This window comes from Antechinus flavipes, chromosome 4, assembly GCF_016432865.1.
Source record: "Antechinus flavipes isolate AdamAnt ecotype Samford, QLD, Australia chromosome 4, AdamAnt_v2, whole genome shotgun sequence".
NCBI lineage: Eukaryota > Metazoa > Chordata > Mammalia > Dasyuromorphia > Dasyuridae > Antechinus > Antechinus flavipes.
Genome location: NC_067401.1, coordinates 304850234 through 304863998, shown reverse-complemented (window position 1 = coordinate 304863998; position 13765 = coordinate 304850234). Strand labels below are relative to the sequence as shown.

Genomic DNA, 13765 nt, shown 5'->3' with positions numbered 1-13765 from the left:
GGAAAAAGTCTCAAAAATTTAAATAATCATTTTTTTAAGTTCAATTACCATTCTTGTTAATCAACAAAGTCAACAAACTGTACTTTGCATTTTTACTCATCTTTAAAGAGAAGATTTTTGTGTATTTTATATCATCAATAAAATGATTTAAAATACAATTTTGGCATTTCATGTAGCATTTAATATTGTAAAGCACTACTATTAGTTGTAACCTTTGTAATGTAAGTTTTGTCTCGTTTTTTGAGGAAGTTGTTGTGGGAGCATTTTAATTGTTCCAATTTCCTTCCCTATAACTATGAATATTATTTTAGTCACACAAAATTATTGGCAGTGATAACTGTTGCAAACTATTTTGGTCATTTCCAATCCTATTTTATGATTTTAACTGAATGCAAACAGAAGCAAATAGACAAGCAGCATTGTATAGAACCAAGGAGATATGAGTTCAATTTCTTGCTCTGTCACAAAATAGCTATGATTTTGATCAAGTTGGCTACATCATTTGGGGGTTCCAGTATCATAATAAAATTATGGAGATAAATTAGATAGTTTTGAAGGTTCCTTTCCTACTTCAAAATTTTATGAATATTCTGCTTATAGATATTGAATGTTTTAGGCCACTGCAGATTTAGCAGATGTAGCAATTCATATACAGCCTGTCATATTAAAGAAGCTTTGTAGATGGCTTAAATGCAGTTCCAATTAAGCTTCTCTACTTAATGTAACTAGTTTTTTCTCCAGCTTTGACATTTAATACAGTTTTCCTAATAATTATGGATAAAGGTAAAAAATGCTTCATTTTTTTCATTGAAATGATCTGTGTCCCATTCATGCAAAATTCAATAAAATTGCCTAAGAGAAAAAAAATGAATATTTTCCCTCCTTACTGTGAATGGAGGAAAAAGTGGGCAAGCTTCATCTGATTTTCTGTGGGTGTGAAGTATTTCATAAGTTTCTAGGGGCTAAAAGTATTAGAAGTGTTTAACTATGATCATGACTTATCATCAATCACAAATCCATGCCATAAATTGATCCTTTTTTAAATGTCTTAAATGTTTTTATAAAATCTTGAGTAAAGCTTCATTGAGTTTGCAAGCTCCATCTCTCAGGTTAATTTAGCATGACCCAAACTTTTTAGTTTCCAGAATATTAGAAATAGCCCTAGCCACATTCACATATTCAGAAAATTCTTTCCTCAACTTCACTGTGTTCTGCCTAATGTGATAGTAAAAATTTCTCTATGTGACACAACTCTAGATGCCACATATATTCCTACATTTAATCTTTTACCCCTTTTAACCCTTCTGTCTTTATATTTACTAGCTTTGATATTTAAGCTTATTTAATATCTGTCCATACTGGTCCCCTCTCATTTTAATAATATAACATTACTGGATTAAAATCTGTTAGTTATCATAAGATTTTGGGGGAAAGGGGAGTAGTAGTCAAAATGTTTATACAGGAATTTAGTATATAGAACTAGGATTTGAAACTATAAAATCACCTCTGGCCATTTTGAATTTATCACTCTTTCTCATAAAATGGATGTCCTTCATAATCATTTTGAATCAAGACCTGTTTTTCAGTTTTATAGACAATGGAATAATACAATTCTACTGATGTTAAACAGGGATTTATATTATATATTAAAATCTGTGGAATTTAATAAACCTTACAAGGAAGGTTATTGTGATTATAAGTACTTATTAAGCTCTAATTTAATTTTTGTAATTAATTCACCAATATAATACCTTAAAGTTTATGAAATGCTTTTTCATCGTGATATTCTATGAAAATGAATGGAAAAATTACTGACTTCCTTTTCTGAAGCTTTTAATATATCACTAGAACCAATAAGCAGTGAACCAGAAACGAGAAGGATTGTGCTGTAGTCCTAATTCTATCACAAATTAGGTATATGATCTGGTCAGTCATTTAAACCTCAGGGCCATGTCTTTACCCACTTAAAACAAAGTGATTGGACTAAATGACCCCTTTGTTTTAAGAAGCCTTAACAAAATGAGTTTTTTTTTAAATCATGACAGTCTCACTACTTCAGTAATATTACAAATTTCTGTTAGACAAAAGCTCAGAATCAATGGGACAGCATTCTCCTCTTAGATGAATCTAACATCTTTTCCCTAGTCAGTTTGCTTATGGCTCCATAAATTGGAGAAGAGTAGAAGGGGGCGGGTAGAGAAGACACTTAGTGATAGCACCTTTAACATATTTTATCAAAAGAATTTATGAAATATTTATTTGTCTACTATCTCTTGCTTTTGCTTCAAAGTGAATAGGCAGATATATAATAACAGATGGAAATATTAGGGAAGCTTTTTATCAAGTGGCAAAGGAAATCTTGTCAGAAGAAGTATATTGGCCTAGGGGATGCTCTTTGATCTAAGAGGATGAAACTTTTCCTGCCTTAAATGCCCTCACACTCAGGTCATGTAGCCAATTTAAATGAATGACCCATTTGCTTTAAACTTTTCTGAGAGCATAAAAAGACTTGACAATTATTAGCCATAAGTATCACATCAATAGCATATAATACCAGCCTACTCTTCAGAACTTTCTCCAAGATTAATTTGACAAAGATAAAAAGGAAGATTATGTAGTGTCCTTATCACTAGACAGTCAACCAATAAAAGTTCAGTACCTAGCTAAGTAAACTTAGATAAGTCTCTGTTAAAGTGGCTGGTTTGGACGAAGTGGTTGGTCCTTAGTTTTTCATCTGTAAAATAAAGGAATAAGACTTAATCTAACTAGATCTGCTAATGTGATTTTTGAACTTCATTGATGCACTTCACTTCCAGAAATAACAGATAATTCTATTGCACACTGCTCTGGTCAGACCATGTCTGAAGTTTTACTTTTTGTCCCGAATAATATATGTTAAAAAGGACATTAATAAACAGGAAAATTAGTTGAAAGAATTGGGGACAATTAGCTTTGAGAAGAGAAGGGTATGAAGAAGAAAAAGACCACAATAGGTACTGTCAAGTATTCAAAGGTGTTAGCTTTCTATTTAATTTCAGATGATGAAAATGAAAATAATGGGTAGGAAGGAAAGACATATAAGTCTGATATCAATGAAAGTACACACACACACACACACACACCCTCTCTTATCAATGAAAGCAACCCAAAGACTAAGTGGGTTGCATTAGCAGCTAGTGGTTTGTTTATTTGTTTGTTTTTTCCAAATAAATATCTTCAAGCAAAGGCTTGAAAATCACTTATTGGAATGTATTACAACAAGATAAAATTCCCAGTCAGAGATTTCTTATGTAGAATGAAGACCAAGCCCCACATATAGTCAACATTGATTTTTCAAATAGAGGTCCTAGACTTTACTTGAAGATAAGGCTAATTGAATACACACTCAGGATTTTTGATAAAATATGGAGTAGCTTGCAATTCTGAACTTCTGTGGTTGTGTGATTCTGTAACTTTGACATGGTTGCATTTGTCAGTATATTGAGAATAAATAATAGCTGATTCTGAGAAAAGCACAGTGATTGGGACTATTTAGTATTGTAGTAAACAACTTTATACACCTCATTAGCTTATGATATCATTCAGGGCTGAACCATGACTTCAATACTATTTATACTCCTTCATTATAGATCATAGATTCTACCATATTGAAGAGACCATCTGAGCACCAGCTTTTTGGGGATGAATTGACTGTATTTGGTTTTAAAGGAAGTTCATCTCTTGAAAACATTCTCACATTAGTTCTAGCCTAGTCAGACTTGCTAGAATTTATGATTATTAATATAATATTTGTTAAAGGTGAGTTAATTCCATTTTGTGATGAGGTAGTAAAGGGAGATGTTGGGGGAGATTTGAGTACTTATTGTCCAATAATTGATTTATAAAATTGTAAGCCATTAAAAAATGTTAAGGTATTTTCACTGTCAACTTAAATAGGAATAAAATTAGGTGTAGATTGTTAAAGAATGTTTCCAACACACATGATTCAAATTTTAGATATTTAAACTTGAAAGGGCTAACCTTCAGTTACCCGAAACATTGACTAATTCAGAATATCAAGGAACATATGTGATTTTGACTGCAATCCAAATTTCATTAAAATCCTCTATGCTAAAGGAATTCCATTCATTTTTCTCAGTTGATTCTCAATAATGTGCATCTAATTAGGGAAAGATATCAAATTAGTCAAGAAATCTGAGTCATGGAACACTTAAAAGACTTCTTTTTATTACCTTCATTTAAAGATTTGCCTAGTAGCAATCTTTAGGAAACTTGTATTGCCATGGAGATGTAAACAATTTATAAAGAAATAATTCTTATGTTGACATGAATTCATCCAAAGTATTTAAATATCTTTGAAAAAAATCATTTGTATGAAGTAATCCTCCTTTTAAAGAATCCTCCTCAAATCCCAGAAACATTTATTATTTTACCTTGTTTGTGAAAAAACTTTTTTTTCACTATATTCACTCTGGAAAATTCTTTTACAAAGATTTTCAGAGGTTTCAGTCACATCTTGTAGGCACAGAATACAGCAAAACTTGCAAAATATGGAATGGAAAGCAGATGGCAAGACCATGAGTAACTTGGGATATAATGACATTAGATGGACTCGTATCAAAACAGACAGTATATCAAAAGCTCCAAGAGATTCAAGTGTAGACAATCTCCATAACCTTAAATTTATTTCGCCAAACATTTAGTTTCATTTCAGATAATTAGGTTCATTGCCTTCTGATGATATTATAGAAAAATATATGTAAAATAAAAAGCTAAGGAATTCCTCTCCCACCAAAAAACTTCAAGCACTGTGACACTAAAAAAAAAAAAAAAATGCATTTCCCTCTTCTTCCCTTCCTAAATTTTTTTGGTAAATTTATTTATTTTTAATACACATTGCTTTATGAATCATGTTGGGAGAGAAAAATTAGAGCAAAAGAAAAAAAATGGGAGAGATAAGAAAAAAAAAACAGAAAAAGAAATGAACATAGCATGTGTTGATTAACATTCAGTCTCCTTAGTTCTTTTTCTGGATATAGATAGCATGTTCTGTTCAAAGTCTATTGGGATTGCTTTGGATCAGTGAACCACTGAGAAGAATCAGGACTTTCATAGTTGATCATTGCATATTCTTGTTATTATGTGTACAATGTATGCCTGGTTCTGTTTGTTTTGCTCAGCATGAGTTTATTTAAATCTTTCCAGATCAGATTTCTAAAATCAGCTTGGTTATCATTTTTTTATACAACACTAATATTCCCTTACCTTCATATATGGCAACTTGTTCAGTCATTCCCCAATTCTTTGCTACCAGAAAAAGAATTGCTGCAAACATTTGTGGGTCCTTTTAATTCCTTTATGATTTCCTTGGGATATAGATGCAGTAATGGCACTGCTGCATCAAAGGGTATGCACAGTTCTATAGGCCTTTGGGCATAATTCTAATTTGCTCCCTAAAATGGTTGGATCATTTCACAACTCCACCAATAATGCATTAATGTCACAGTTTTCCCACAGCTCCTCCAATATTTCTCATTATCTGTTCCTATCATCTTAGTCAATCAGAGACTAAAAGTAAAGTGCTGCCTCAGAATTGTTTTAATTTGCATTTCTCTAATCAAAGTGATTTAGAGCATTTTTTAATTTTGTCATTTGAAAATTGTTCATATCCTTTGCCCATTTATCAGTTGGGGAATGAATTGCATTATGAATTTGAGACAATTCTTTATATATTTTAGAAATGAGACCTTTATCAGAAACACTGTATATAAAGATTTTTTCCCCAGCTTTGGGCTTCCCTTTTAATCTTATTTCTGTTGGGTTTGTTTGTTAAAAACTTTTTAATTTAATGTAATCAAAGTAGTCCCCTCTACCTTTCATAATGTTCTTTACTTATTTGTTTATTTCCTCATTGTCTATTCTAATTCCTTTAATCTCTTTTCCTTTAATTCCTTTAATCTCTAATCCTTTTATTGATGGTTTTTTCATAAAATCATCTCCTAATTTTATTTATTAGTTCAATAGTTTTCTTAGTTTCAATTATATTAATCTCTCCTTTGAGTTGCAGAATTTCTAATTTGGTATTTAATTAGGGATTTTAAATTTGTTCTTTTTCTAGTTTTTTAGTTGCATGCTCAATTCCTTGACCACCTTCTCTATTTTATTCATGTAGCTATTTAGAGATAAAATTTCCCCTAAGAACAACTTTTGCTGCATCCCATAGATTTTGGTGTATTGTCTCATTATTGTCATTCTCTTGGATCAAATTATGGATTATTTCATTGTTTGACACACTCATTGTTCTGAATTAGATAATTTAATTTCCAATTGGTTTTTAATCTATCTTTCCCTACCTCTTTATTGAATATAATTACTATTGCATTGTGGTCTGCAAAGGAAGTATTTACTGTTTCTGCCTTTCTGCATTTGATTGTGAGGTTTTTATGTCCTTATGCATGGTCAATTTTTGTATAAGTGCCATGTACCTGGAAAAGGTATTTATTTTCTGTACCTATTCACTTTTCTCCAGAGGTCTAGCATCCCAAGGTTTTCTATGATTTTATTAATCTGCAAGGTTTTTTTCTTGTTTATTTTGTGGTTAGATTTGTCTAATTCTGAAAGCATAAGATTGAGTTCCCCCACTAGAATAGTATTACTGTCTATTTCTTCCTGTAACTGTCTTGAAATATTCTCTAGAAATTTAGGTGATCTACCACTTGATGCATACACATTTAGTAGAGTTACTACCCTTTATCAAGAGGTACTTTCCTTCCTTATCTCTTTTAATAATACTTATTTTTAATTTTGCTTTATGAGATAAGAATTACTACCCCTCCTTTTGTTACTTCAGCTGAAGCATAATAAATTCTTTTTCAGGCTTTTACCCTTACTCTGTATATGTCTCTCTCTTCCAAATGTGTTTCTTATAAACAACATATTGTAGGATTCTATTTTTTATTACACTTTGCTATTCACTTTTTTATTTATATGAGAGAGTTCATCCCATTCACATGCACAGTTATTAAGACCAGCTCTACATTTCTCTCCATCCTATTTTCTTTTGTGTATATACTTTTGTTCTCTCTTTCTACCATTTGCTTAGAGGTGTGTTTTTTTAATCCATCCTTGGCACTCCCTTAACTACTATCACCCCTCTTCCCTGGTATTTCTGCCTTCCTTTCAATTCTGTCCCTCTTTTTTTCTTTCTTCTAATTCTACTTCTTTATAGTTTTAAGTTAAATTTCTATATCCAATGGAATGATTAAGTTATTTCCTAATAGAGTCAAAACTAATGGGATCAAACTTCAGACAATGCTTATTCTCCTCTCTTCTTTCCCTTGATCGTAATAAGTCTTTTGTGTCTCTTCATGTGAACTAATTGTCCCATTATATTTCTCCTTTCCTCTTTTTCTGGTACAGAACTTTGTCCACCCCATAATGTCTTTTTTTAATGTCATCACATCAGAGTCCATTTATAACCATGCCCCCTCTGTCTGCCCCAGTGACAGATACAGTTTTCAAGAGTTAGATATCATCTTCCCATCTAGGGATGTAAATATTTTAATCTTTAAATAATATATGTTTCCCCCCCCCCACTTACTAGTCTATACTTCTATTGATTCTTGTATTTGTAGATTAAATTTCCTGTTTTGTTCTTTTTTTTTCCAATAGAAATGGTTGAAAGTCTTTTACTTCATTGAAGTTCCATCTCCTCCCCTGAAAGATGATGCTGCATCCTGCTGGGTAGTCAATTCTTGGTTTTAACCCCAGGTTCTTTGTCTTCTGAAATATAGTATTCAACACTGTCCAATCCTTTATTGTAGAAGCTGCCAGATCCTTGTTTCTTCTTGATATTTGAATTGTTTTTATCTGGCAGCTTGCAGTATTTTTTCCTTGAAATTGTAGTTCTGTAGTTTCACAACAAGTTCTTTGGGGTTTTCCTTGTGGGATCTCTTTCTGAAGGTAATCAAAGGATCCTTTCAATGAGTATTTCTCCCTCTGTTTCTAGAATACTGGGGCAGTTTTCCTTAATAGAAGTACATAGTAAATAAATGATTTTTCATAGAATGCTATTCAGTCTTTTTTTTTTTTTTTTTTTTTTGGTCATAGCCTTCAGATAGGCCAATCATTTTTAAATCATCTTTTCAGAATCTATTTTCCAGGTTGGCTGTTTTGCCAGGGAGGTATTTCACATGTTCTTCCATTTTTTTTATTCTTTTGTGTTTGTTTGACAGATTCTTGCTGTCTCATATAGTCATTAGTTTCCATTTGCCCTATTCTAGCTTTTAAAGTGTGATTTTCTTCACTTAGCTTTTGTATCCCTTTTTCTATTTGGTTAATTCTACTTTTTAATGAGTTGTTTTCTTCTGACAATTTTTTTGCTTCCTTTTCCAAGCTAGTGACTCTCTCATGCATTCCTCTCATTTCTTTTCTCATTTTTTCTTCTAGCTCTCTTATTTTCCTTTTAAATTCTTTCATGAATAGTTCCAAGAAACCTCTTTGGGTTTGAGACCAGTTCATATTACTCTTTGAGATATCCTTTGTGGCATTTTATCTTCATCTGAGTTTGTGTTTTGATCTGCCCTGTTACCATAGTAGCTTTCTATGGTGAAGGTTCTTTTCTGTTTCTTGCTCATTTTCTTTATTTTTCTTTTGGTATTTCTCTTCTTTTACTTTTATGGTTGAGTTCTGCTACTGGGGTAAATAAATGCTATCCCAAGCATACTGTGCAGTTCTGAGTCTTGGCTTTGAGCACAGGGGTTCCTTGTGTTTTTAAGGGGTAGCTTTGCCTGATCTTTTCAGGAAACAGCCTAGTTTCCCAGAGTTTGTCTTGTTAGCTACAATTGGAAGCTTTCCCACCAATATGCTCCTCTACTGAGCCAGAAATGAAGTTCTTAATTGATGATTTGTTGTGCATAAGACTCTCTCACTAGCTTTCCCAGAGTCTGTCTAGCTGGGCTGAATACCCTTTTCATTCCAGTGAGACTGAACTTTCTTGAAATTTTTTTCTATCTATTTTGAGATGGAGAGTAGTTTCATTCTGTCAGACTCTGTTCAGAAGTTTGGTTTTATATAGTTTTTGAGGAAAACTGGGGGAGCTCAAGCCACTTCCTGACTTCTGCCATCTTAGTTCTATCCCTGGAAGTCTCCCCTAATTATTCTTTGAGGATTTTTTGTTTTGTTTTGTTTTGAAGCATGTTTCATTGGATTCTCAATCTCCCAGGGACTTTATTCTAAAAGTTGACACTTAACTTTTATATCAAATTTCTGGTTACTCTAGTTCAAAAGCTAGACAAATTTCACTGTCTTCAAGCAAAATACTTTATGTGTTCTTTCATATATATATCTGTTCATTTTGAATAAGCTTTTATTTCAAAGACAAAAACATTTTTTAATGTTATAAAATTATTTAACATTTTCCCTGCAGTGTGTTCACTAGCATCTAGGAGCAATATTTTATGTTTTATGCATATTTGAATAATCCCAAGAAACAACCTGTGGTAATGTAATGACTAAAAAAAACCTGTTATAAATGTAGCACTAACTATTCAGAAGTCCTTAGGCATGCAGGATATTTTTTTTTTCATAGCTCTAAAAGAGTGCACATGCAAATTAGAATGTTCTCCTTCCTAAACAACAAAGCCATAAGATTCAGTTAATTCTAAAGAATTCTAAAATAGGAGAATCACAAGTAAGCAATCAGAAAAGCTGACATTTTACTAATATTTGGTTGTCACTGAGATGTTCACAGGGGCATAGGTCTAAACAATTGGAAATTGGTAGGAGAGGATCTTTGTCGATTCTATAATAAAAATGGGCCTAACTCAATTTCCAAAGACATATTTAATAGATATAATTTAATACAACTAGCTTTAGGAAATTTTATAAGTATTAAAATAAGGAAAAAGAAGAAACAGCAGCAGGGAAAGATGCCAACTATACTAGGTGAAAAGCAGAAAGAATCAGATAAGAATGGAGTTAAGTACAATTCTGAGTGTGATACTTTACAGCAGGAGGAATTAGATCATTTCACCTCTCATGACCCTCCCCCCTCAATTAACCCTTCATGGGTAGAGGAAGAAGGGGGAGGAAGAGAGGCAGAAACACAGTCAGCTTCTCCTGTAAAGTAGAATATGACAAGATTAGAAGAGGCATTAATTAAGGCAAAAAATGAAGGAGAAGATATATCTGATTTTATAAATGCATATCCTGTTATTGAAAAGCTTGACTCTTCAGGTCAAAAAGTGAGAAAATACACTCCTTTTAATTTGGAAAAAATTAAAGATTTGAAAAAGGGTTGCACTCTTTATGGGGCTACATTCTCTTATGTAAAGATGTTACTAGATAATTTGTCTTATGAAATCTTAACCCCGAATGACTAGAAATCCATATCTAAGACATGTCTAGAACCGGGACAAAATTTGTTGTGGCTTTTGGAGTTTCATGAATTATGTAGGATTCAAGCCCAACACAAACAGGAGCTATTGTACAAGTTGCTTTTGACCAACTAGCTGGTCAAGGTCAGTATGCAGAGAGTTCAGAACAGATTTATTATCCCATAACAGTGTATGAACAAATTTCTAAGGCAGCAGTAAAAGCTTGGAATTCTCTCCCTGGATAGAAAGATGGAAATAATGCTTTCACAAAAATAGAGCAAGGTCCCAATGAACCTTTTGCAGATTTTGGGGACATTTGCAAACAGCTATAATAAGAACCATTGGAGACAATGCAGCAACAGAAATAATGACTAGACATTTGGCTAAGGAAAATGCCAATGAGGTTTGCAAGAGAATTATATGGGGGCTAGACAAAAATACTCCTTCAGAGGAGATCATAAGACGCTGTGCCACAGTGGGCACAAATGCTTATTATGCCCAAACTATGATGAATATGGAAGACAAAATCTTCAGATTTTGGAAGAAATATTCAGTCAGAGTTTATGGAGTTAAAACTAATGATAGAAAATGTGGGCATTTCATAGGGGATCCAGCATTATTTAATATTTACAATTCATGGCCCAATTGGTATTGGTTAAGTAAGAAAATCGTTTGGGATAAGAAAGCATTCACGGATGATTGTGGGTTTTTTATACAGTTCATAATAAGCCCAGAGACTTAGGGCAGCATTTCAATATTCAATAGAAATAGGACTACATAATTAATTTATTTCCTATTTGGCTCATTCTTTACTTAACTTCTGACCCCTTATTTATGACAGAAGAAAATGTTCCTGTGCCATGAAAGAATGTTAACTTTATTCCATCACAATATCATATTTTTTTAGGTTTTGAAGCCTACTGAGGAAAAATTGATAAGTATTTCAATGTGCAGGATTCCTCTTACTTTTTATGACTTCAGCCTACATAATTTAGAGTGAATATTTGAAAATAGTTTTATTTGATAGCATGTATATTTTACATTAATGAAATCTGGTAGATGTATCAACATTGTGTACAGCTACAAAAATAATATATTCAAGAACAGTTTGGAAGATAACTCATTTTGTGAATGCATCCATTTAAAGATCTGACCTAATAAGAATTTCATATTGCATCACAATATGAATTTATACTTGGTTTGATGAATTATGCATGCTGGAGAAAATCTAGTTATTTTATTAGCAGATATTAAAATGTATTAATTTTTTTCTGCACAAATTAATTCCTGTCATTTTATATCTAGGACAAAGTCCAGCAATACCTCCTCCACTACCCATTGGACAAGTTTCCCAACCTGAACCGGCACCATCAGCTCTTGGAGGCAAGTCCTTATCACTTTTTTCAGAGACTTTTATTTCAAATATAGTCCCTTCTTGAGCTATAACAAAATTTTCAATGCTATTCTCTTATATTACCTAAAAATAATATTGTATAGTGTGATTTTCCTTTCTTAGTATTTCATATTTAGATAGCCTAGAAAACCAAAGTATTTCCCCACAGATTCCAAGTTGGTGATCTTCAGCTTTAGGAGATATATCTATTTTTGCAAAAAGGAAAATGGGCAGGAAATGTTAGATCAGAAATACATTCTACCATTCTAGATATTTAAATATACTTGCTAAAAGTGGTCTTGGCATGCTTTCTCTCAGATATGAGAATTTTTTTTTGTTTAAAGGCACATGCTTTTTACCAACAAATTTGGATTTCTAGCCACAGATTAACATGCTCTCAGAAGAATACACCCCATGTCAAGTTTCCAAATCTAAAGTCTTTCAGGCCATGAAAGAACTAAAAAAAAATTAAAAATCTACTAAGAGAACTAGAGAAATTAGGAAGAGAAATGAGAATGAGTCAAGGAAATCATTAAAAAGAATCCACAGCTTGGTAAAGGATAAACAACAACAACAAATGCTGACAAAAATAACATTTTAAAAATAGACTAGATTAACTGGTTAAAAAGATGCACAAAAATCCAAGGAGAAGGAGAATTCATTGAAAAACAGAATTTGCCAAGTGGAAAATGATATTCAAAAGTCACTGAAGAGAACTCTCTGAGAAGCAGAATTGGCCAAACGAAAAAAGAGCACAAAAATTCACTGAAGAAAAGAATTCCTTAAAAAATAGAATTTACCAAGAGGAAAATAAGGTACAAAATTTGATCACTGAGGAAAAAAAAATTCTTTAAAATTAGATTTGAGCAAGCAGAAGCTTCCCTGATACTAATGAACCAAAAGGCAATATAGAAATGGAAAGATATACCAATCATCTGCTTAAAGCAGTCTTGAAATGAAAACTCCCAGGAACACTATAGCTAAACTCAAAAACTCTCAGGTCAAGATAAAAATATTGCAAGCAGCTGGAAAACAAAAACAAAAATAAAAAACTAATTCAAGTATCAAGGAAACATATTCACCACAAGATTTAGTGGGTTCTACATTAAAGGACTGGAGATCTTGGAGTATAATGGTATAGAGGGCAAAGGATGTGGGAGTAACATCAAGAATTACCTGTTCAAGAAAACTAAATATAATCTTTCAAGGAGGGAAATGGAAATTCAAGGCAATAGAGGATTTTCAAGCATTCCTGAGGAAAGACCCAGAGCTGAATAGAAAATTTGAGTTGAAGATGACCAGATGATATCTTTTTAAAAAATCAAATAAAGTTGCCAAATAGGGGAATCCACTGGGAGAATGAAAAAGAAAAGGATAAATTATGTGATATAAAAGAGTCATGCAAGAATTTTTAAAATATATATAAGGGAGGGAAAAATGGGGAAGGTGATAAGGAATACTAGAATCTTATTTTCATCAGAATTAGCTGAAAGAGAAAATAACATATACATTCAATTGGATATAAAAATCTCAGAAAGTAGGAAGAGAAGGCAAAAAGAGAAGGAGAAGGAAAAGGATACTTATGGTAGAGAGCATTGATCAGAGAAGGCAATAGTCAGAAGCAAAACACTTTTGAAAAGAGGGTGAAAAGAGATCGACAAGATAATAAATAGAATGGGGGAATAGTGTGGAAGGAAATGCAATTAGCAATCTTAATTGAAAAAAATTGAAACTAGTTTCTCTAATAAGGTCCTCATCTTTTAAATATATAGAGAAACAAATCAAATCTATGGTAATAGAACCATTACTCAACTGAAAAATTGACCAAAAAAATATGAATAGTCAGTTTTCAGATGAAATAATCAAAACTGTCTATACTCATATTTTCATATGAGAAAATGCTCTAAATCACTATTGGTTTGAGAAATACAAATTAAAACAATTTGAGGTACTATAGACTGGCTAATAGGCAAGAAAAGGAAAATGACAAATGTTG

At 32.2% G+C, this 13765-nt stretch overlaps 1 protein-coding gene across 24 annotated transcripts in view; it reads left to right on the top strand.

Annotated features, from left to right (window-relative positions):
* TRDN (triadin) overlaps positions 1-13765 on the top strand; it is a 517197-nt gene that overhangs the window by 198355 nt on the left and 305077 nt on the right. For all 24 annotated transcript variants that reach the window (XM_051997667.1, XM_051997655.1, XM_051997656.1 and 21 more), the window contains one exon: positions 11682-11759. In XM_051997667.1, coding sequence (XP_051853627.1) covers positions 11682-11759 — 78 coding nt within the window. The remainder of the gene's footprint in view (positions 1-11681; positions 11760-13765) is intronic.